The sequence below is a fragment of the Tupaia chinensis genome, unplaced genomic scaffold (assembly GCF_000334495.1).
Source record: "Tupaia chinensis unplaced genomic scaffold, TupChi_1.0 Scaffold000320_2, whole genome shotgun sequence".
Lineage (NCBI taxonomy): Eukaryota > Metazoa > Chordata > Mammalia > Scandentia > Tupaiidae > Tupaia > Tupaia belangeri.
The window spans coordinates 1,767,188-1,791,175 of NW_006159814.1; the positions used below are offsets into that span (position 1 = coordinate 1,767,188).

Consider the following 23,988-nt stretch of genomic DNA (forward strand, 5'->3'; position numbering starts at 1 on the left):
CACAGAGACAGAGAGAGAGAGAGAGAGAGAGAGAGAGAGAGAGAGAGAGAGAGAGAGAGAGAGAAAGCTAGAAATCACTCCCCGGGGGCATGGCCATGCCGCAATTCCTTCTCCTCCATTCTCCTTTCTCGGGATCTTGGGCACGCATGCACATGCGCCCAGCGTGAGTTTAAGCCGCTGGGTCCGAGACTCAAATGGCGGTCGACTACATGGGAGTCCAGTGACATAGCCATTACGCTAACTGCTGGTCCCCCATCCAGGTCTTGAACTACAGTTAGCCACGTGGGAGTCCCGCAATGTAACCATTTTGCCATCTACTGATCCCAGATAATTTTTTAATTTTTTGCCACAGGGTATGTGCATTCACAAGAGAGAGAGAGAGAGAAAAGGTGAGAAATCATCCTTCAAGAGGGATGTCCAGATTGCAGTCTCTTTTCCTCCATTCTCATCTTGGGAGTTTGGATACTCACGTACATGCACCCAGCATGTTTTTTAAAGCAGCAGGTCTGGGACTCAGACCGTGGAGTTGACCATGTAAGATCCAGCACCTTAAACCACCACACCACCTGATATAATTGAAATTAAACATCTTGAGACCATCAGATGGTGTAATGCTAATGTTGTTGGACTGCCACATAGTTGACCACAGTTCAAGTCCAGGACCTGGCAGCTTAAAAAACTCAATGCTGGGCATGTGTGTGTATGTGCTGAAAATCCCGAGAGGGGAATATTTGCTGCATGGCCATCCCTCCCAGGGGTGATTTGTCCCGGGGACAAATAGGATTAGAATTTAGGTTCTTAAATTTTTTTTTTTTTTGGAGAGATTTTCGCTATAGGGCGCATGCGCTCACCAGACAGACAGAGAGAGACATAGAGACAGAAAGCGAGAAATCACCCCCCAGGGGGGATGGTCACGCCGCAATCCCTTCTCCTCCATTCTCCTCTCTGGATCTTGGGCACGCGCCCAGCGTGGGTTTTAAGCCACCAGGTCCGGGACGCAAACCGCGGTCGACTATGTGGGAGTCCAGCGACATAGCCATTACGCAAACTGCTGGTTCCCTTGAATTTTTTTTAAAGGAGATCAGAAGTTTTGTTTTTAAGAATTATTTAATTTAACTTTATTTATTCATTTTAATTTGACCAGAGAGGGACAGAGTGAGTGAGCGAGCGAGAGAGAGTAAGTAAGAAAACAAGCCATCAGGTCCAGGACTCGAACCATGGTTGACCCTGTGGGAGTCCAGTACCCTTAACTACCACACCACCTGCTGGCCCCCAGGTTCTTGAATTTTTAGCCCAGCATTATTTCTGCAACATACTTGAACATTATAAAATATGAGCAAAACAGTCATCTCTCGTAGAAAAAAGTCAAATTTTGAGAGTGACTTAAAATTCTTTCTAGAGGGACCAGCATTTAGTGTAATGGCTATGTTGCTGGACTCCCACGTAGTCAACTGCGGTTCAAGTCCCAGACCCGGTGGCTTAAAACTCACGCCGGGCACATGTGCATGCGTGCCCAAGATCCCGAGAGGAGAATGGAGGAGAAGGGATTGCAGCGTGGCCATCCCCCCTGGGGGGTGATTTCTTACTTTCTGTCTCTGTCTCTGTCTGTCTGGCGAGTGCATGCGCCCTATAGCAAAAACCTCTCAAAAAAAAAAAATTCTCTCTAGAGACATTTGGTCTAGGAACACATCTGAGAGAGTTATGAGTCTGGGCTTTATGCCAAAAGCCATGAAAATAGATCAGTGTCTATTACTATTTCAGGCTGAAAATCAGAGTGAACTTAAAGGGAACAGAAACCATGTGCTACTTTTATTTTCTATATAAATGGGAATGAAAACATCAATTAAAAGATGATTATTAAGAGATTTTACCAAATAGTAATTAGAATTAAATAGAGAGTAGTAGTATGAGTAATAAGTTGTGGCCTCTTGCAGAGATAGGTTGGCTTTTTATTTAGGATTGTGTTTCCATGTGTGTGTAGCTGGAGAGTTTATCTTCTAACTCCTTGTTCCATACAGTTTATGGAGAATATATTGAAGGATAAATCTAATTCATTCCGGGATCAGTAGTTGGTGTAATGACTATGTCGCTGGGTTCTCATGAAGTCAACCGCAATTTGAGTCCCGGACCCGGTGGCTTAGACTCACGCCAGGCACATGTTTATGCGTGCCCAAGATCCCGAGAGGAGAATGGAGGAGAAGGGATTGCGGCATGGCCATCCCCCCCCCCCGGGGGGGGGATTTCTCACTTTCTATCTCTCTGTCTCTGTCTTTCTGGCGAGTGTACGCATCCTATAGCAAAAAAAAAAGAAAAAAGAAAAAAAAATGGAAAAAAAAATCTAATTCATTCCTTTGTGCTAAAGTGTACTAGAATAGAGGTATTTATGTAGACCACATTATTTTGACCTTGTATAATGTTGCTTTTACTGAAAGGTGCTCTGTGTGTTTTTGTTTTGTTTTTAAAGATGCTCTGTTTTGGAGAACATTTTAAGAAATAGTCCTGTGAAACTTGTTGCTGTATTAAAAGTTTTATGTTTCCATATTCTTGAATGTATCAGACATTTAGCATACTATAGAGATTAACATTTCCCTCATATATCAGATTTGTAAAAAAAAAATTGACATTTGTTGATTTACTTCAGACACTCTAAAATAATTAAAATAAGGGCTGGCAGGTGGCATGATGGTTAAGGCACTGGACTCCCACATGACTGACTGTGGTTTGGGTCCTGGAGCTGGTAGCTTGCTTTGTCATTTGCCTTTTTTCTCTCTCTGTTTCTTTCTGGTCAAATTAAAAAATAATAATAAGTAAAATAAAATGAAGAAATCTTTTTCTTAAGAATTATTTTTTAAATTCCATTTGTTATTTTTTGACCAGACAGAGAGAAAGGGAAAGCAAGAAAGCAAGCTGCCAGGTCAGGGACTCATACCGCAGTTGGTCATGGAGAATCCAGCACCTTCAACCACCACGCCATTTGTCAGCCCCTAAAATGAAGAATTCTTTAAAAAAATAATTAAAATACATTTCCATTTCAGATGTAGTTGCAGACTGTGCCTCACCCTTTATTTCATTCACTTCTCTCTCTCGAGTTAAATATGCTCTTGTAGTTAGTGCAGAGCTTTTGTTTTTATTTTTATGATTCATGTGTGTATGCTCGCAAATCCATAAAGCATACTTAGCATTGCTTGTGCTTTATGTTTTCACATGTGCTGCAATGTTATATGTTGTTATATATTTTTGCAACTTGGTTTTCAAAATTGGCATTATATTTGATACAGTCAAAATTAAGTGTATTTTTCTCATGAAAGAGAAGAGAGGAGGTGGGAGGGAGGGAGATAGGAACCTTTGACAGGCTCTCGCCATGCTGTGATCCTTCTCCCTAACCTTCTAGCTAGCTAGGATCACAGAGGATCCTGTACCATTGTGTTCAGGATCTTGGAGCTTTACCCTTCTTTTCCCCCCTCCCTCCCAGTATTGCATGGTGATGTCCTGCTTCCTGAACCACTGTGGCTGGGCCATTATATAGGGTTTTAAAAATAATTTTAATTCTTTTTTTTTTTTTTTTTTTTTGCCAGAGGGCACATGTATTTGCCAGAGAGGCAGAGAAAGATGTGGGATCCAGCCGTCTTAACCACTATGCCACCAGCTGGCACCCCAAGATGAATATAATAGCTGTAAAAGAATAAATATATCGAGGGCCAGCCAGTGGTGTGGTGGTTAAGGTACTGGATTCCACATGACCAACCATGGTTCAATCCCAGTGGCTTGAAAATCATGCCAGGTGCATGTACGTGTGTGCAAAAGCCTGAGAGGAGGATAGAGGAGAAGGAATTGTAATATGGTTATCTTCCCTGAGCAAGATGTTCTCACTTTCCTCTCTCCCGTATCTGTCACTTGCTATCTCTCTCTCTCTCTGGCAAACATAGTGCCCGGTAGCAAAACTAAAGAAAAAGAATATACCACAGATCTATCTTTTCCTTTGTTAAGAGACTTTTAGAGGGAACTGGCAGGTGGTGTGGTTGGGGTGCTGAACTCCCATGTCAACCATGGTTCAAATTCCAGATATCTTGCTTTCTCACTTTCTCTCTCACTAGTCTAATTATTTTTATTTTCATTTCACTTATTTGTTTTATTTTTATTTATTTTTTAAGAGAGATTTTTGCTGTAGGGCAAAAATCTGGACAGACAGACAGAGACACAGAAAGTGAGAAATCACCTCCCAGGGGAGATGGCTATGCTGCAATCCCTTCTTCTCCATTCTCCTCTCAGGATTTTGGGAATGCACATACACGTGCGTCTGGTGTGAGTTTCAATCTGCTGGGTCCAGGACACGAGCTGCAGTAAACTATGTGGGATTCCAGTGACGTAACCAATCATGCCATCTGCTGGTCCCTTTCTCGTCAAATTAAAAAATAATAAAAATAAGTAAAAATTTAATAATTAAAAAAAAAAAAGACCTATAGATTGTTTACATGTTTTTCCCCCCCACCAGTAGTAACAGTGAGTCACACAGTGATCAGTAAATACAGTGGTGACCAAATCAGTTTCAAGGTATATTTCAATGCCTGTTATGTCCAAGGTGTTGTGCCTTTTTTTTAGAATTATTTAATTTTGGGGCCAGCAGTTGGCTATGTTGCTGAACTCCCATGTGGTCGATCACGGTTCGAGTCCCGGACCCGGTGGCTTAAACTCACGCTAGGCACGTGTGTGTGCATGCCCAAGATCCCAAGGAGAATGGAGGAGGAGGGGTTGCAGTGTGGCCAGTCCACCTGGGGGATGATTTCTTGCTTTCTGTCTCTCTATCTCATTCTGTCTTTCTGGCAAGCACACGCACACTGTAGCAAAAACCTCTCCAAAAGAAAAAGAATGATTTAATTTGCTGTAGGGCATGTGTATTCATAGAGAGACACAGAGAGAAAGACAATGAGAAAGCAAGGAACCAGGTCTGAGATTCGAACTGTGGTTAGTTATTTGGGAGTCTAACACCTTAACCACCATGACGCCTGCTGGCCCTTTAAAAAAATTTTTTTTAAGGTTTTTGCCATAGGGTACATTCGCTCACTGGATGGAGAAAGAGGGAGAGAGAAGAAAATGAGAAATCAGCCCCCAGGGGGATGTCCATGCTGCAGTCTCTTATCCATTCTCTTAGGATTTTGGGCCTACATGCACACATGTCCAGAGTGATTTTCGAATTGCATGTCTTGAAAATCGATCTGTGGTTGTCCATGTGAGAATCCAGTACCTTAACTACCACACCATCTTCTGATCCACTGGGTGCTTTTCTAGGGCTACAAATGTTTCTTGCTATTAAGGAATTTATATTACAGGACTCCCTTAGAGATATCTATTTTCATAAATCCCGAGAAGTGGGGTAGCTTAGTAAAATCGTCATAATTTCTTTTTTTTTTTTTTTTTTAATTTGCTATAGGGTATGTATACTTGTTTGAGAGAGAGAGAAAGCTAGCATCCTCCAGGGTGATGGTCATGCCGCAGTCCCTTCTCTTGGGATTTTGGGCACACATGCACCTGCACCTTGTGTGTTTGTGAAGCTGCCAAGTCTAGGACTCAGCTGGACAGTCGGCCATGTGGAGTCCAGTTGCCTTAGCCATTAGGTCACTGGCTATCCCCATAATAGCTTTTGTTTAATGAACACTATGGCATTATTGGGCAAAGGAAAGTTTCATGTAATGCAACCATAATCTGAACTATAAATTCTTTTCACAAACTACAGGTGAGGACAGTAAGACTTAAATACTTAAGCAACTTACATGAGTAATGTTAAATCATGAATCCAGGATTTAAGCTGACATTGGCTGACTTAATAGTTCAGCTAGATTTACTTGGAAAGATAGAATCCAAAAAATAAAACAAGTTTCTAAAACACAAAGCCTTTACGTCATTGAAAACTTTTTCTGTGGTCATGTGTAATTTTGCTTTTTTGGTTATATTGCATCATTCTCAGCAATACTGACAAATAATGATGGTTATAAGGCTAAGCATCTGAGAGAAATTCCTCTGTATCCTTTGGGCTAGATTTAAATTATTTAGACCTTGTACTTTTTTTTTCTTTTAAGAGGCTTTGCCTTAGGGTCCATGTGTTTGCTTGAGAGAGAAAGAGACAAAGAGGGAAAGTGAGAAATCATTCCCTAGGGGGGATGGTCATGCCACAATCCCTTCTCCTCCATTCTACTTCCGGGATCTTGGGCACGCATGCACGTGTGCCTGGCATGAATTTCAAGCCACTGAGTCCAGGACTTGAACTACAGTTCGCCATGTGGGAGTCCAGTGATATAACCACTGCACCATTTGCTGCCCTAAGATCTTACAAGTTTTTAAATTTTATTTATTTATTTATTTATCATCATTATTTTTCAATTTGACCAGAGAGAGAGAGAAAGTGAGAAAGCAAGCTGCCAAGTCTGGGACTCAAACTGTGCTTGGCCATATGAGAGTCTAGCGCCCAAGACCTTATGTTTTGAAGATCAATTATAATTTATTTTTTAGACCAATAATTTACTTTCTATTAATGAAGAGTAATTAGTAACATGTTATTCTTAATTTTTCTGCTTCATTTTTCAGTGACAAAAGTGTTAAAATGTTAAAATAATATTTATCATAGCAGTCATAGTACAGATACACACATACCCAAGTTTTTTTTCCATTTTCATTTTCCCAAGATAGCCAGTATTGATGGAGTTTACAGTATTTTCTTTCATTAGTTCTGAGTATTTGCTTAGATAAGACTTTGAATTAAGGGCTCTTAAATTGGGTATTAAAAGATATATAAACATAGTGTTTCAGTTAAGAATATAGATTAATCAAACAACTGACTCAAAATAGGAAGTGTTAAGGGCATGAAAAGTATAGACAAAGTAGACAGAGAATAGGGTAATACTTGAGTGATGAGTTGAATTATGTAGGGGAAAAGGTACTCTAGATCAGCACTGTTTAGTAAAAATACAATGTAATCCTCACACATAATTTTAAATTACCTAGTAGCTACATGAATAGAACAAAAAGAAACAAGTAAAATTAATTTTAACATTTTATTTAACCTATAATATATAAATCTATCATTTTAAGAAAAGATTTATTTATTTAATTTTATTTGTTCCTTTTTTTTTTTTTTGGAGAGGTTTTCGCTTTAGGGCGCGTTCGCTCGCCAGACAGACAGAGAGAGACATAGAGACAGAAAGTGAGAAATCACCCCCCAGGGGGGATGGTCACGCCGCAATCCCTTCTCCTCCATTCTCCTCTCAGGATCTTGGGCACGCACGCACACGCGCCCGGCGTGAGTTTTAAGCCACCGGGTCCGGCACGTGAACTGTGGTTGACTACGTGGGAGTCCAGCGACATAGCCATTACGTTAACTGCTGTTTCTCGATTTGTTACTATTTTTTAATTTGACCGGAAAGAGAAAGTGAAAGTAAAGCAAGCCTCTAGGTCTGGGACTCGAACCATGGTCTGCTGCATGGGAGTGCAGCACCTTAACCACCACACCTGCTGCTGGCCCCTAAATCTATCATTTTAACATACTAGTTAAAAAATTATTGGGAAACCAGCAGGTGGCGTGGTGGTTAAGGCGCTGGACACTCCCACATGGCTGACTACAGTTCAAGTCCCGGACCTGGCAGCTAGCTTTCTCACTCTCCCCGCCCCATGTGTCTCTCTCTGGTCAAATTAAAAAATAAAATGAGTGAATAAATAAAATTAAATAAAAATAATTCTTTTTTTTTGGGGGGGGAGAGGTTTTTGCTATAGGGCGCGTGCGCTTGACAGAAAGACAGAGTGAGAGACATAGAGACAGAAAGCGAGAAATCACCCCCCAGGGGGGGATGGTCACACCGCAATTCCTTCTCCTCCATTCTCCTCTCGGGATCTTGGGCACGCACGCACACGCGCCCGGTGTGAGTTTTAAGCCACTGGGTCTGGGACGCGAACCCTTTTTAAAGTTTTGCTATAGAGCATGTGTGCTTGCCAGAGGGGGCGGGGAATAAAAAAATTACTCCCCAAGGGGGATGGACATGATGCAATCCTCTCTCCGGTCACCTCTTAGGGTTTGGGGTACACATGCACATATTCCTGTGTGATTTTTTTCCATTTTACTTTTTAAAAAATTATTTATTTATTACTATTATTATTTTTAATTTGTTTTAGGGCATGTGTCCTCAACAAAGAGAGAAAGAGAAGTAAAATATGAAAGCAAGCTCTCAGGTCTGGGACTCAAACCTTGGTCAGCCATGTGGGAGTTCAGTACCTCAACTACCATGCTACCTGCAGCCCCACATTTTACATGTGTGTGTGTGTTCGTGTGTATGTGTATATATACTTAAGGTTTCAAAGAGTGGTATATCTTTGATGTGTACAACACATCTCAATTCATACCATATTTCAGGTGTTTACTGATCATGTGGCAGTACAATCTAGAGTAGTAAAACTCTGAGTAAAAATATAGAACCAGACAACCATGGAATTTGTCTGTTGGAGAAGTATGTTTAAATTTAACATTTAAAAAAAAAATTTAACATTAAGGGGAATAGAGAGAGCTGATGCTGAAGGGGTAGCTTATGGCAAAATTGTGGGGAGGCTTTAAAGGCATGTATATGTGAATTACTCAACAAATAAAGAGTATTAAATTTTCTTTGTATGCTATAATTTATTGACAGTGTATTTGGTTAAGACTCAAAGGACAATATAAAAATTTTGAATTATATGTGTTCAGAATTTCAGCATGTGTTTGGAATCCAAGCTGGAAAACAGTCCAGTAGAAAATACTACAACTGTTTCAACTTCGCTTAGTCAAGCAAAAATTGATAGAGGAGAGAATGAATCTCCAGGTAATACTTTTGAAATACTGTTTGGATTTACTGTTTTTGAAATGGTTTTTGGATTTTATAATATTCAGTCAACACTTTGGTCAGAATCACAGAAAACTTACTCATATCAAATAGGGCTGTCAAATCTTTCTTCACTATTGTGGTTTTTCTTTTTAAATTTTGTGTTGAATTATTTATTTAATTTTATTTATTATTATTTTAAAATTTGACCAGAGAGAGACACACACAGAAAGTAAGAAAACAAAATGCCTGATCCGGGGCTTTAACCATGGTTGGCCATATGGGAGTCCAGCGCCTTAACCTACCACACCATCTGCTGGTCTCCGCTGTGATTTTCAAGGTGTGATCATCATTATCATCACTCATTCCTTCAGTAAAATCGCTTCTCTTCATTAGTTTGAAGTACCCAGGTCCTGCCTTTTGACTTATCAAATGTTTCTTTTTTAAATCTTTTACTTTGTTTTTGACTTTCTCTCTGTAAAAATATTCCTTAGTGACAGTTAATGGTAGCATCTTATTTATTTTTTTAAAGAAGTATTTATTTAATTTAATTTATTATTTTTAATTTGCTATAGGGCTCATGTGCTCACCAGAGAGAGAGAAAAAAAGAAAGAGAAAGAAAAAGTAAAAAGTGAGAAAACAAGGGGCCAGGTTTGGGACTTGAACCGCAGTTGACCATGTAGGAGGAGTCTGACACCTAAACCACCACACCACCTCTGGCCCCAGCACCTTATTTTTTAAACACATTACTATTTGTGCTTTATCACCTGGTTCTTTTATTATTATTTTTTATAAGAATAATTCATTTAACTTTATTTATTTATTTATTTATTTTAATTTGATCAGAGAGGGACAGAGAGAGAGGGAAAGTGAGAAAGCAAGCCCAGTCCAGGACTCGAACCACAGTCGGTCATGTGGTAGTTCAATGCCCTTAATCACATGCCACCTGCCATTCCCCTCCTTTTTTTCAAAAGAGATTTTTGCTATAGGGCTCATGCACTTCTTAGAGAGAGAGAAGAAGGTCAGAAATCACCCCGCAGGGGGAATGGCCACATTGCAGTCCCTTCTCCTTCATTCTCCTCTTGAGATTTTGGGCATGCATGCACATGTGCCCAGTGCAAGTTTTAAGGCATCAGCTTTGGGACTCGAACTGCAGTTGGCCATGTGAGAGTCTGATGCTGTAACCATTATGCCATTCGCTGGTCCCTTATTTTATTAAGAGATTTTTATCATAGGGTGTGTGTACTTGCTGGATAGAGAGGCAGAGACAGAGACAGTGAGAGAGAAGGTGAGACATCTCCAGGTGGATAACCCTACTATAATCCCATGTCCATTCTCCTGAGATCTTGGGCAACACGCACACATGCCTGGTGTGATTTTCTTTTTTCTTTCTCTTTTTTTTTTTTTAAAGAATTATTTTATTCAACTTTATTTATTTTAATTTGACCACAAAGGGACAGAATGAGAGAGCGAGAGAGAGAGGGAAAGTGAGAAAGCAAGCCACCAGGTCCAAGACTTGAACCGTGGTCGACCATGTGGGAGTCCAGCGCCCTTAACCACCACGCCATGTGCTGCCCCCTCTGGCGTGATTTTCAAGTCACCAGGTTCAGGCTCAAACTGCAGTGGGCCTTGTGGGAGTCCAACGACTGCTGGCCCCATCACCCCTGATTCTTATCTATAACCTTCATTTACTCAGTTTTTTGGAACTCAAATCGTAGTTGGCCATCTGGGAATCCAGTGCCCTTAACCATCATGCCAGCTGCCGGCCCCATCTCTTATATTTAAGGATTTCATAAATGTTGAAAATTTTCCACTTATACGAAAGCGTTTTATGTTCACACTTTTTTAATAGTATATTATTTTAACTGTTGAATGGGGGGATTTGGTCACCTCTATCAGATGAAATATCAGAGGGATTATATAAATATGTAGGCATGGATACAGTTTCCTTTGTTGCGCAGTGTGCTAGTAATAGTGAAACGAGATAGACTTAAGCTACCATTAGATCTATTTGCAGCTCTGTAATCCAAGTACAGGACAGCTTTTCTGCCTCTTTTCTAAATAGTAATTTCTTTCAAGAATAATTCCTTTTTTGAAGTTCTAATTTATTATATAGTCTTCATTAAAAGTAAAGCATGTAGGATGTTGAAGTATTTTATTTTTATGTATAAAGATTTTGACCTTTATATGGAAAGCTCTAGTTCAAAGCATAACACATTACCTGACTCTTTGATTAAATTACAGGTTCAGCTCCCAAACAGCATAGTATGCTCAATAACCAAACATCTAAGAACAGTGATAACAGGTAAGGTACAAGTTAAATTTGAGAACTTAAAGATTTATACTTAAAACTTTGGAGTTTCGAAGTATTTTGCCACCAAAATTTTGCCAGTAACCCTTTACTCAAGAATTCGTCATTAAGCTTTTTCCTCCCCAAACGCGCGAGAGAAAGGTATTTTGGAGTTTCAGTATTGTAGTCCTCTGCCCTACCTTCCCAGTAAGTTAGGCTGTACATGCATGTGCTATTGTATCTCGCCTGTGTAGGATGCTCCAGGATGTGAACCTGGGTCTGCCATGTGGTTTATCTCTAGTATTAATTAGCTAGGCCTCATTACATTTTTTTTTTTAATAATTACTTTATTTATTTTTTAAAAAATTTGACCAGAGAGGAACAAAGTGAGAGGGGTGGTGAGGGAGGAGTGAGAAAGTAAGCTACTAGGTCCAGGACTCAAACCACCATCAGCCATGTGGGAGTCCAGCACCCCTAACCACCACACTACCTGCTGACCCCAACATTATACTTTTTTTTATGCCTATGTAGACTATTTAATAGCTTTCATTTTTGAGCATCTTTTCTCTCTTTTCTTTTTTATACTTATTTATTTAATTTTATTTATTCATTCATTTATCTTAATTTGACCAGAGAAAGACAGACACAGAGAGAAGGAAAGTGAGAAAGCAAGCCACCAGGTCCAGGACTCGAACCATGGTCGGCCGTGTGGGAATGTCAAGAGCCTTAACCACCTCACCACCTGCTGGCCCCATGAGCATCTTTTCTACCTTCTTACCTCAGTCTTTTAAAATTCTGTATTAGATTTCATTATGTGATTTTTGCATAGTGTATTTAACCGTTCTCCACTTTATAGATATTTTGGTTGACATTTTGGTTGTTTCTAGTTCATTTCTACCCAAAATAAAATAAAATAAAGGTCTTGGAAATAAACACATACTATATATCCGTCCCCACTAATCCCCACATTGCAAAATTTCTCTCTGAAGAGGTGGTTATTTATTTTTTTTTAGAGAGTTTTGCTATAGGGCATGCGCACTTGCCAGAGAGACAGAGACAGACAGAAAGCCAGAAATCACCCTCTCCAGGGGGGTGGCCAGGCTGCAATCCCTTCTCCTCCATTCTCCTTTTGGGATTTTGGGCATGCACGCACATGCGCCTGGCATGAGGTTTAAGCCACCAGGTCCAGGACTCAAACTGCTGTCAACTACCATGGAGTCTAGCAACATAACCATTAAGCCATCTGCTAGTCCCAGTGGTGGTTATTCTTTGAGAATGTTTCTTTACCTGCATTCATTGAAATAATGTTTTTTATCCACATGTTAAGAGTATTTTAGGAGGTAGCTTAGAAGTTTTTGTTTTCTTTTTAATATGTCATAAATCTGACTTTTTTTGCCTTTTGAGTTACCAACAAAAAATATTTAGGAAAAACTTTGGCTCAAATGGCTAAAATTACAACTTAAAACATGTTGTGACTAGTAGGTGCTGCAGTTTTTTTGTTGTTGTTGTCGCTTATTAGAAATTAGTAGTTTTCTTTTTCCCTTGAACTTGAAATCTGTCAGTGTTGCATAGAAAATTATTTTTTTCCTCCAGTGATTTGAAGTGATATGGACCTGTAGTACTCACTTGTTTGTTTATTTTTTTAAGGGAGGCACCACCAAATCATTCTTGGCCTAAGTGTAATTCCCATTTGGAGATAACTATTCCAAAGGACTTGAAACTAAAAGAAGCAGAAAAAGCTGATGAAAAACAGTTGATTATAGTAAGTACATAACTTGACCATTTTGGCAAAATGTTGTTATAAGCATCTTATTCGTATAAGATGTTAAAGAACAGGAATCAGCAGGTGGCGTAGTGGTTAAGGTGCTAGACTCACAGGTGGCCAACATTGGTTCAAGTCCTGGACCTGTCAGCTTGCTTTCTCACTTTCCCTCCCTCTCTCTGGTCAAATTAAACAGTAATAATAACAAAATTTAATAAAATAACTTTTAAAAAAATACAAATTAAATAATTCTTTTTAAAGAAAAAAAGAGTACATTCATCCCTTCTCCCCCCTCCCCCGAAAGGCTCTTATGTCATCATAAATTGTTTTTATTTAGGTTTTTACCATAGGGCGTGTGTGCTTACCAGAGAGAGAGAGAGACAGAGGCAAAGTGAGAAATCACCCCCAGGGATATAGCCACCCTGTAGTACCTTCTCCATTCTTTTCCTGAGATTTTAGGTATGCATGCACATGTGTCTGTTGTGATTTTGAAGTCACCAGGTCTGGGACTTGAACCATAGGCATGTGGGAGTCCAGTGGGAGTCCAGCACCTGAATGACCACACCACCTATTGACCCCCATCATAAGTCTTTATTTTGAAAGATATTCCAGGTATTATTGCAAGTCTTCCTCCCCACTAAATAGTAAATTTATCCTATAACAAATAATAATTCAGTTTTCATACTTCTAGTTTTTTTTTGTTTATTTTTAGTTTTGCTATAAGGTGTATGCACTAGCCAGATAGAGAGAGAAAGTGAAAAATCACCCCCCAGGGGGCATGGGCATACTACAATCCCTTATTTAATTTTATTTTTTTAACTCCATTTATTATCATTATTTATTTTATTATTTTTTATAATTTGACCAGAGGGAGAGAGGGAAAGTGAGAAAGCAAGCCGCCAGGTCTGAGACTTGAACTTTGGTTGGCCATGTGGAAGTCCAGCGCTTTTAACTATCATGCCACCTGCCAGCCCCTGCAGTCCCTTCTTCAGACTCCTCTTGGGATTTTGAGCCTGTATGCACACGTCTAGTGTGATTCTCGGGCCGTTAGGTCTGGGGACTGAAAGTACGCAGTTGGCCATGTGGGATCCAGGGCCTAACCTCCACACCCTCTGCAGGTTCCACCACTTTTATTTATAGTAAATCATAATTATTTCTGTTAATTTTAATGTAATTTTATTTTATTTATTTTTAAAATTTTGCCAGTGTGTATGTGTGTTTGTCGGAGAGATAGAGAAGGAATGTGAGTACCTCCCTTGATGAAGGATCATGTTGCAGTCCTTTCTCTTCCATTTCTGCTTTCTTATGGCATTTTGGGGATGCATGCACATGCTCCTGGCATGTTTTTCAAACCACTGGGTCTGGGACTTGAATTGCACCGTCAGCCATCCAGGATTCAGCTGCCTTAACTAACAGGCCATGGAAGGGGCCAGCAGTTAGCGTAATGGCTATGTCACTGTAGTTTCAAATCAATAGGATTTTTTTTTAAAAGAAATTATTTTCTATAGGGTGTATGCATTCGTCAGAGAGAGAGAGACAGAAAGCAAGAAATCACCTCCCTCAGGGGGAATGGCCATGCTACAGTCCCTTCTCCTTCATTCTCCTCTCAGGATTTTGGGCATGCACACACCCACATATGCCCAGCATGAGTTTTAAACCGCTGGGTCCAGGACTTGAACCACAGTTGACTACGTGGTAATCTAGCAATGTAACCATTACGCTATCTGCTGTTCCATCAGTAGGATTTTTAAAGCCTGAATGATGGATTTTTTAAAAAAATTTTATTCGTTGTCATTATTTTATTTTTATTTTTATTTTTTTAGTTGACCAGAGAGACCAGAGAGAGAGAAGGAAAGTGAGAAAGAAAGCCGCCAAGTCTGGGACTTGAATTAACGGTCAGCCATGTGGGAGTCCAGCTGCCTTAACCACCATGCCACCTGCTTGGCCTCCTGATGGATGTAGGATTCTAACTTCAATATCAGAATAACTTTTCAAGAGTTGTCTAGATGTTTTTCAGAAGTATGTGTGAGAGGAAAGCTTGTTTTATCATGTGTAGTAGTGTTTCTGTTTTCAAATCATCGTGACAGTTAGTCAGGATTTAGCAAATAGAATCTAAAGCCATACTCCAGTATGGGAACCATGTATAGTTATTAAACACTTGCAATGTCATTTTTCAGATTTGAGATATGCTGTGTGAAAAAAACATACTACATTTCAGAGACTAGTACAATAAAGAATATAAAATTTCTCTCTAGTAGTTTTTCTTACATTGAATATATTTTGAAATTGAATATTTGGGATATACTTTGTTAAATGTTAAAATTGATTTCACCTGTTTGCAGTGAATAGAAAATTTTAAATTACACTTGTAGATCACATTTCTTTTGGATGTTCTGGTCAAGAGTTGATCATTGATGGTGATGTTAATAATCATGATACCAGCTAGGGAACCAGCAGTTAGCGTAATGGCTATGTCGCTGGACTCCCACGTAGTCGACTGCGGTTCACGTCCTGGACCTGGTGGCTTAAAACTCACGCCGGGTGTGTGTGCGTGAGTGCCCAAGATCCCGAGAGGAGAATGGAGGAGAAGGGATTGCGGCGTGACCATCCCCCCTGGGGGGTGATTTCTCGCTTTCTGTCTCTATGTCTCTCTCTGTCTGTCTGGTGAGCGCACACGCCCTATAGTGAAAAACCTCTCAAAGAAAAAAAAAATAATCATGATACCAGCTAATACTTTTTTTTTTCTTTTTTTGGAGAAGTTTTTGCTATAGGGCACGTGCGCTCGCCAGAAAGAGAGAGACAGAGAGATAGAAAGCGAGAAATCACCCCCGAGGGGGGATGGCCACACCGCAATCCCTTCTCCTTCATTCTCCTCTCCGGATCTTGGGCACGCATGCACACGCGCCCGGCATGAATTTTAAGCCACTGGGTCTGGGACGCAAACTGCGGTCGCCACGTGGGAGTCCAACGACATAGCCATTATGCTAATAGCTGGTCCCACCAGCTAATACTTTTTGAATGTATTATTACATGTACTCTGCTCATATTAACTAAGCCTTTTAAGAAGATTATAAGACAGATAATACTATTATTTCCCATTTTTCAATTGAGGCTTACTTTCTCATTACTCTGAAAACTACCTGTTCAAAGAGGTACTTACACGTTCATGTTCATCTTTGATAGCTAAGAGGTGGAAGCAAGCCAAGCATTTATTGATGGATAAGTGGGTAAACAAAAAGTGATACATACACAGTAGAATGATTTTCAGCCTTAATAAGAAAGGAGATTCTGGCACATGTTACAACATGGATAAACCTGAGGATATTATGCTAAGGAAATAAACCATACACTCAAAGACAGTTAACCATGATTTCATTAATGTGAGGTAACTAGAGGGGTCAGCCAGATTTTAAAAAGAATTATGTATTTAATTCAATCAGAGAGAATCACAGAGAGAGAGAAAGGGAGAGTGAGAAAGCAAGCTGCCAGGTCTGAGACTTCATAGTTGGCCATGTGGAAGTCCAGTGCCCTAAGCGCCATCCTACCTTCTGGTCCCAGTTACTTATTTTTTTAGATTTTTTTTTTTTTTTTGAGAGGTTTTTGCTACAGGGTGCATGTGCTCGCCAGAGAGACAGATAAGCAAGAAATCACCCCCCAGGGGGGGATGGCCACGCCGCAATCCCTTCTCCTCCATTCTCCTCTTGGAATCTCGGGCATGCACGCACACATGCCCGGTGTGAGTTTTAAGTCACCGGGTTCGGGATGCGAACCGCGGTCAACTCCGTGGGAGTCCAGTGACATAGCCATTACGCTAACTGCTGGTCCCCTAGTTACTTGTTTTTAATGCTTGAAATGAATTTCATATAACATTTGTCATTAGTTTGACTCCTTTAAAATGAATTTCCCTTTAGTTCTATACAAAGTATATACATATATGGATGTATATATTGGCTAAATATGTAAATATGTTACATTGTTAGTGGACATATGCACTCAACCAGAGGAGGGATGGGGAAAGGGGGAGAGAGTAAGAGAGAGAGAGAGAGGAAAGACAAAGCAGCCCTCAAAGGGGCATGTACACATTAAATTTCTTTTTACTGTATTTCTTCATCCCGTCAGGATTCTGGCTGACATGCATAAGTGACCAGGGTGCTTTTCAAGCCATGGGGCTGGGGTTCAAACTGTGGTTGGCCATCTGGTATCCTGCTCCTGATAGGCAGTGCTTAGCCACTACAACACACAGATTTCAAAGGTTAACATCTTAATTTATTTTTCTTTTTTAATAATTTGCTATAGGGCGCATGTGCTTGCCAGAGAAATATAGGGAAGGAAAGGGAGAAATCAGTCTTGGGGATGTGGCCGCATCACAGTCCCTTCTCTGCTCTGTTATCCTCTTATTTGAGTTGCGTAGTCAGCAACATGGGATCCAGTCATCTGTTGTATCTATGCCACCTGCTGGCCCCTATTTTAACTTTTGTAATGAAGGTTGAATATAATTGATTTCATTATAAACAAGTACTCACATTGTGTTCACGTTATAATCTTAAAGGCTGATGTTCTAGAATAATTCATTTGGGAGGAAAAACTTGTTTGTTTTTTATAAATAGGATGCAGGACAGAAAAGATTTGGAGCAGTTTCCTGTAATGTTTGTGGAATGCTTTACACAGCTTCAAATCCAGAAGATGAAACACAGCATCTGCTTTTCCACAACCAGTTTATAAGTGCTGTAAAATATGTGGTAAGTAGAACTTGTGAATTCCAGAATGCAAATAGTAGATATTCAGGTTAGGATTTTAATTAAATGAATTGCCAAGTTCAAATCATTCAAAAATGTCTGTTTTCAGGAAACAATACAGAGCATATGTAGTATGCAATATTGGCTTATTTTTTAAAAAAGCTAGACTTAAAAACCAGCTAATTTATTCTACCTATTTATGTTGTGGGATTTTTAATTTAAATTCTATTTTTCTAAAATGGTTCTTGTCCCTCTTCTAAGAATTAATTCTGTTCTACCATCCTTTTTTTTTTTTTTTACATTTCCTTTGATTTTTAGTAATTATTTACTATTGATGAATCTGTTTAATATTCAGATAGCTTGGTACAACTTTGTATTTGGGGATTGATAGTGATATATACTATACCAGAGAGGTGGTTTGGGAATTTTCTTTGCCTTTTCTTTTTCACTGTGAGAGTTTTTCTTTATAAAATTAAAAAAGATAAATTCTAGAGGGTTAAGACAATAGAATTTGTAGTGTACTTAAGAAAAAGAAAATCCCACAAAGTAAATGTATTTTAGTATAAAATATGTTTTTTTAATGTAAGTGTTTTTAGGGATATTGGATATTAATGTGTGTTTCTGGGAGTAGCAAAATTGTTAGCAATTTTGAACCATTTCAGATATCTTGTGAAAATAGTAATTGAATGTAATTGCTGTTTTTCCATATCTGAAATGGAATCTTTTTTATTATATACATGTTACCTTCAGTACGGTACACTCGCTTTAATAAGACCTCCAGGATATCTGAACTGAGATCACCGATTCATTTCATACAGGCCTTTGTACAGGCACCAGATATTTGGTTATTTAAAAATCTTTATTGGCCTTGGTTAAATTCATATACTTATATACATTTTTGGTTGAAGGGTTTGCTATATTCATTGTTTCATTTATCCAGTTACTTCTACCCAGGATAGTTAAAACTTTCTTTTTTTGGATTCACTATTGTGATCATCCTTTAAATTCCTTATTTTATCTGCATTTTCCACACACACAAAGGACATAGATAGTCTATACAAAGATGATTTATTATTTGAAATTTATACTTTTCCAAGTTGACTATATTAATGTCCTTGCATTTAGAAAAGAAAAATAGAACTATTTAAAAACTAGTTAAATTGTAGAGTGTTTCTGAGGCAAAAATATTTCACTTTATTTTACATAAATTAACCTGATAGAAGTTAATTCAGGTTTTTTCTACTCAGTTTACATTATTTAATTCTGATTACTTAGTTTTCTAAAATTATAAAAAGAGTGGATTTAATCTTTTAAATTTTATTTTAATTCTCTACCATAAGGAAGATGCTTAATTTCTGAGTGGAGCAGTAAAGAAACTAATCAGGAGATATGTGCTCTACTCCTCCAAACAATCAAGGAAAGTTGATTTTTAAAACAAGGTGGAGACATCACTTCTAAATAAATCCTGGTTCTCTTGCAAAGCAATGTAGCAACTAGGGAAAATTTATTCCTGCCTTAGCTGACACCTCCTATCCTCTTGATGGGACAGAACTATGGGTTATTTTATTAAGTTTTGAACTAAGCTCAAGAGAAGGAATTGAGTTTAGTAGTTGGCCATTTGCTAACATCAAGGTCAATATTCTTATCTTTTGCTGTTTTCAAATGTAGGTATGTATACATAGAGCCTAAGGTAGAAACTCCTCCAAAACACTGGAGCCTTCTTTTACAGTGTGTAAAAAGAGAATATAAACATACTTATGTTAAAGGTGTTCTTGATCACAACTCTAGATTTTGGGTTGTGCCTTTTTTTCCCTTAAAGTCTATTTTATTTTCATGAGAGAGAGCAAAAGAAAGTGAGGGGCAAAATCGCCCTAGTCAGGGTGTCTTCTCTCCACGATTCTCTTTCCTCAGCCTTCTAGCTAGTCAGGATCTTGGGTATATGCATGCCTGATATGTTTAAGGTCAGCTCAGGATCTCAACCTGTGCTCAACCATGTGACTTCCAGTACTGCTGATCAGTATGTTACTGCCTGTGAACACTCATTGGGTAGGTCCAGGTGGTGGAATGCCATTGCATAAGACTGAGGCACTGGGGCTAGCAGGTGGTGTGATGGTTAGACTCCCAGGTGGTCAACCGTGGTTCAAGTCCCAGACCAGGTAGCTTGCTTTCTCTCTTCCTCTCTCTCTGATGAGCGCACATGCCCCATAGCAAATAAAAATAATAATAATAATAAATAAAATTAAATAATTCTTTAAAAAATAAAAAGACTGAGGCATATGGGTGGCCCATTTCAGTTCGCAGGTCAACCTAAAGCAGGCTGGACATGGTGGTATACCCTTATAATCATAGCTAACTGGGAGGCTAGAGCATGTGGATTCTTAAAACTGGCTGCTTAAAACTCATGCCGGGCAAATGTGAGTGTGCCCAGAATCTGAGGGGACAAGGTGGAGAAGGGATTGTGGTGTGGCCATGGGGGGTGATTTCTCACTTTCTGTCTCACTGTCTCTCCAACAAGCACATGAACTCCATAGCAAAAAAAGTCTTAAAATGAACAAACAAAATGATCTTGGGGCCTATGGGTGGTGCAGTGGTTAAAGTGCTGGACTTCCCCGTGGCCGTGGTTCAAGTGTGTGCATGCCCAGAATCCCAGAAGAAGAGTAGAGAGGGGATTGAGGCATGGCCATCCCCTCAGGGGTGAGTTCTTACTTTCTGTCTCTCTGTCTCTTTCTGGTGAGCACACACATCCTATAGCAAAAAGAAACAACCAAAAAAACCTATCTCTTTCCCCTCTCCCATTAAAAAAATCTATTTCTTAGGCATTTTTGTATTGTAATGTCCTTGCAAGGATATTAAACACTTGTAAATTCTTTTTTTTTTTTTTTTTTTGAGAGGTTTTGCTACAGGGCGCTTGCGCTCGCCAGAGAGACAGAGAGATAGAAAGCAAGAAATCAACCCCCAAGGGGACGGCCACACCGCAGTCCCTTCTCCTCCATTCTCCTCTCAGGATCTTGGGCATGCACGCACGCACACGTGCCCGGCGTGGATTTAAGCCACCAGGTCTGGGACTCAAACCGCGGTCGACCATGTGGGAGTTCAGTGACATAGCTAGTACACTAACTGCTGGTCCCGACTTGTAAATTCTTGACAAAACATCCAGTTTTATCTAATGGCTATTCAATCTGTTTGTTTCTTGGTGAGAAGTTCACAAAAAAGAGATCATTTTGTACATTGCTTTAGTTCCAGTTAAATGGACAATGTTTAGGAACTGAAAATAGTTTCATCCTATTTAAAACTATTTTTTAAAAGAATAAACAAGAAACATAGAATTTTACTTTTTAAATTTTAATAAAACATTTCTTAGAAAATAAGTATCTTTTCCTTAGAGGAAAAATTTTGCCTAGACAGGTTAATAATCTTGTGACAATTAGATATGGCTCAAGTTTTATTTTCAAAAGGTTAAAAATTACATTGTCATAGTAGAAATTGATGCACGCAGAGCCTATTTTTGGTTGACTAAAACATTAGCTTTATCTTTTCCTTTTCTCTTTGGTTTGGGGTAGGGAAGAATAGGTAAATTCTTTCTCCATTTTTTCATTTTAAACCTCTCTGTCTCATTGACGGCATTCTGGGAAGTGAATACAGTAGCTCCTAAGCCACGTGAATTTAGAAATGCTGTTCCTCAGCCTAGTTACAGTGGCTCACAGGTAACACCACCTCTTAGATGGCTGGAAGCCTCATGGAGGGCTTCTGTTCACTTCCCATGTCAACCTAAACACACTAACCACGTGTGTGGTTAACGCACACGTATAATCCTCGGTAATTGGGATCTAGGGCAGAGGAGGATCAAGATAAAGTAAGATCCTACCAAAAATACCTATGTCTGTCTTCTTCTCTTTCTTTATATCTCATTATATCTTCATTCACTGTAGCCATTGCTCAATAGCCACGTATTGCTACGGGCTACCATATTAGACAGTGTAGATGTAGGATGTTTGTGTTACCACGTTTCTCTTCAGAGAAACCATGATTGGTAACTCTTGGTTAACTTTTAGTTTATGTGAAATCTAAGTATATATGAATTTACTTTATACTTTTTCTGTCTTTCTTTTGAGGAAGATCAGGACAATGAGGAAACTGAATGTTAGCAAAAAGAGAAGTATAAATAGTAAGGTACAAATAAAATCTTGGGAATGGGAAGGGAATCTGAACCAAAGTAACCTTGGCCCTTAGAACTGTACTCTTGGCATCACTGGGGTATTGGTAGCAGGTACATTGTAGGAGGGACACAAAGCTAGATCAGAGAAGTTATCCTCAGCTGTAAAGCAAAAGCTATAATATCTTGCATTGGGAATTGAGAAATAGAACTTAGAAACAAGTAGGAATTGGAGTAAAGATTACCAAACTTGGGGCCAGCATGTAGCGTAATGGTTAAGGCACTGGACTCACATATGGCCAACTGTGTTTTGAGTCCTGGACCCAGTGGCTTGAAGTTCATGCCAGGCACATGTGCGTGCATGCCCAGAATCCCAGGAAGAGAGTAGAGGAGAAGCGATTGTACCGTGGCCATTCGCCTTTGGGGGTAATTTCTCGCTTTCTGTCTCTCTGGTGAGCACACATGCCCTATAGCAATAATCTCTCAAAAAAAAGAAAAAAAAAGATGACCAAACTTATATCTAAAGCTTTAAGTTTCTGTTTCTCTGCTCCCTGACCCTGATATTTAAATTTTTAAAATGATCTTAATGACTTAGAGCATCGTAGTACATAAATATAGGATGGGAGCAGTACTTACAGATCTGAGTCAGAAAGTAGTTTGCTTGAGGATATGGAGGGTCTCACAGTGGCAGAAAAACCCCTTTGGTAGGAATGTTAATGCAGTGAATTTTTATATTTTTAAAAATAGTTCATTGGGGCTGGCAAGTGGCATGTGGTTGGTGCGGTGGACTCCCACATAGCCAATTGTGGTTTGAGTCCTGGACCCAGTGGCTTGTTTTCTCTCTTTCTCTGATGAAATTAAATAATAATAATAATAACAGCAACAACAATAACAACAAATGTGATTAAATAAATAAATACTTCTTTTTAAAAAAATCAAAATAGTTCACAAACTTACTGGTGGGAGTTAGGAGAGATCCTGTAATTTATCTAGTAGCAAATAAAAATTCTTCAGCCTGGGACCAGCAGATGGCATAGCGGTTATGTTGCTGGACTCCCACGTAGTCAACTGTGGATTCAAGTCCTGAACTTGGCAGCTTAAATCTCATGCTGGGTGCATGTGTGTGCATGCCCAAGATCCCAAGAGGAGAATGGAGAAGGGATTGCGGTGTGGCCATCCCTCCTGGGGGGGATTTCTCACTTTCTCCCTCCCCTTCTTTCTGTCTCTCTGGTGAAGACACATGCCCTATAGCAAAAATCTCTCAAAAACTTTTTTTCTCCAACTTGTTCTTCCTCTACTTTTCCCCCTATTTTAGAAATGGTACTACTGTCTATTCATTCCCTTTAGCTAAAAACTTTTTTTTTTCCCTATACTCTATACTCCACCTGTTAGTAAGTCTTACCTCCAAAATAGATTCCAAAGCCTTCTAGTTTTGTCATTTCTATTGCTACCACTGTAAACCAAGCCCTGTTATTTCTATCCTGGATCACCTGAGCATTGCTTTCCTAACTGGACTCTCGGTTTCCATTTTATGTTTCTCTGCAATCCGTTTTCCATGCAGTCCACCTTGGCTTTTTTTTTTTTTTTTTTTTTTTGCCATAGGGTGTGTGCGTTTGCCAGATAGAGAGAGATAGTGAGAAATCACTCTCTGGGGGATGAGCACGACACAATTCCTTCTCCTTCTCTTCTACTCCTAGGATTTGATGCACACACATAAACCCACCCAGCATGTTTCAAGCCGGAACTTGAAAACAGCAGTCAGCCATGTGGGAGTCCAGTGCCCCAACCTTCCTGCCGCCTGCTGACCCCCCACAGTGATCTTATCAAAATTTAATCAGGGGGACAGCAGGTGGCGGAGTGGTTAGGGTGCTGGACATCCACATGGCCAGTTAAGATTCAAGTCCGGACCTGGCAGCTTGCTTTCCCATTTTCCTTCTCTCTGGAGAGTGTGCATGTCCTATAGCAAATTTTAAAAATCAATCAATAAAACTAGCTTTTGAGAACTTCAGCCTCAGGCTAGGCTGGCAACAATTACAAGGGCCTAGAAATAAATCCTATCTGGTTTAGTAAAGACAAGGTTAGTATATACTAAAGTGGAATACCTATGTTATCTCTGGGGTAATCCACAGCTAAGAAGGTGAGTCTAATGTCTTCATGGGAAAGGAATGTGGTCTTGTGAACAGCTTAATGACTGACCTAAAGGTTACTGT

The 23,988-nt window shown here is 39.4% G+C and overlaps 1 protein-coding gene across 6 annotated transcripts in view; it reads left to right on the forward strand.

Moving 5' to 3' along the window:
- ESCO1 (establishment of sister chromatid cohesion N-acetyltransferase 1) overlaps positions 1-23,988 on the forward strand; it is a 78,221-nt gene that overhangs the window by 19,562 nt on the left and 34,671 nt on the right. For all 6 annotated transcript variants that reach the window (XR_001370595.2, XM_027773096.1, XM_006151602.3 and 3 more), the window contains exons 5-8: positions 8,723-8,837; positions 11,082-11,142; positions 12,775-12,889; positions 17,497-17,628. Coding sequence is in view for 5 of the 6 variants with exons in the window: in XM_027773096.1 (XP_027628897.1) it covers positions 8,723-8,837; positions 11,082-11,142; positions 12,775-12,889; positions 17,497-17,628 (423 nt within the window). In the remaining variant the exon portion in view is untranslated. The remainder of the gene's footprint in view (positions 1-8,722; positions 8,838-11,081; positions 11,143-12,774; positions 12,890-17,496; positions 17,629-23,988) is intronic.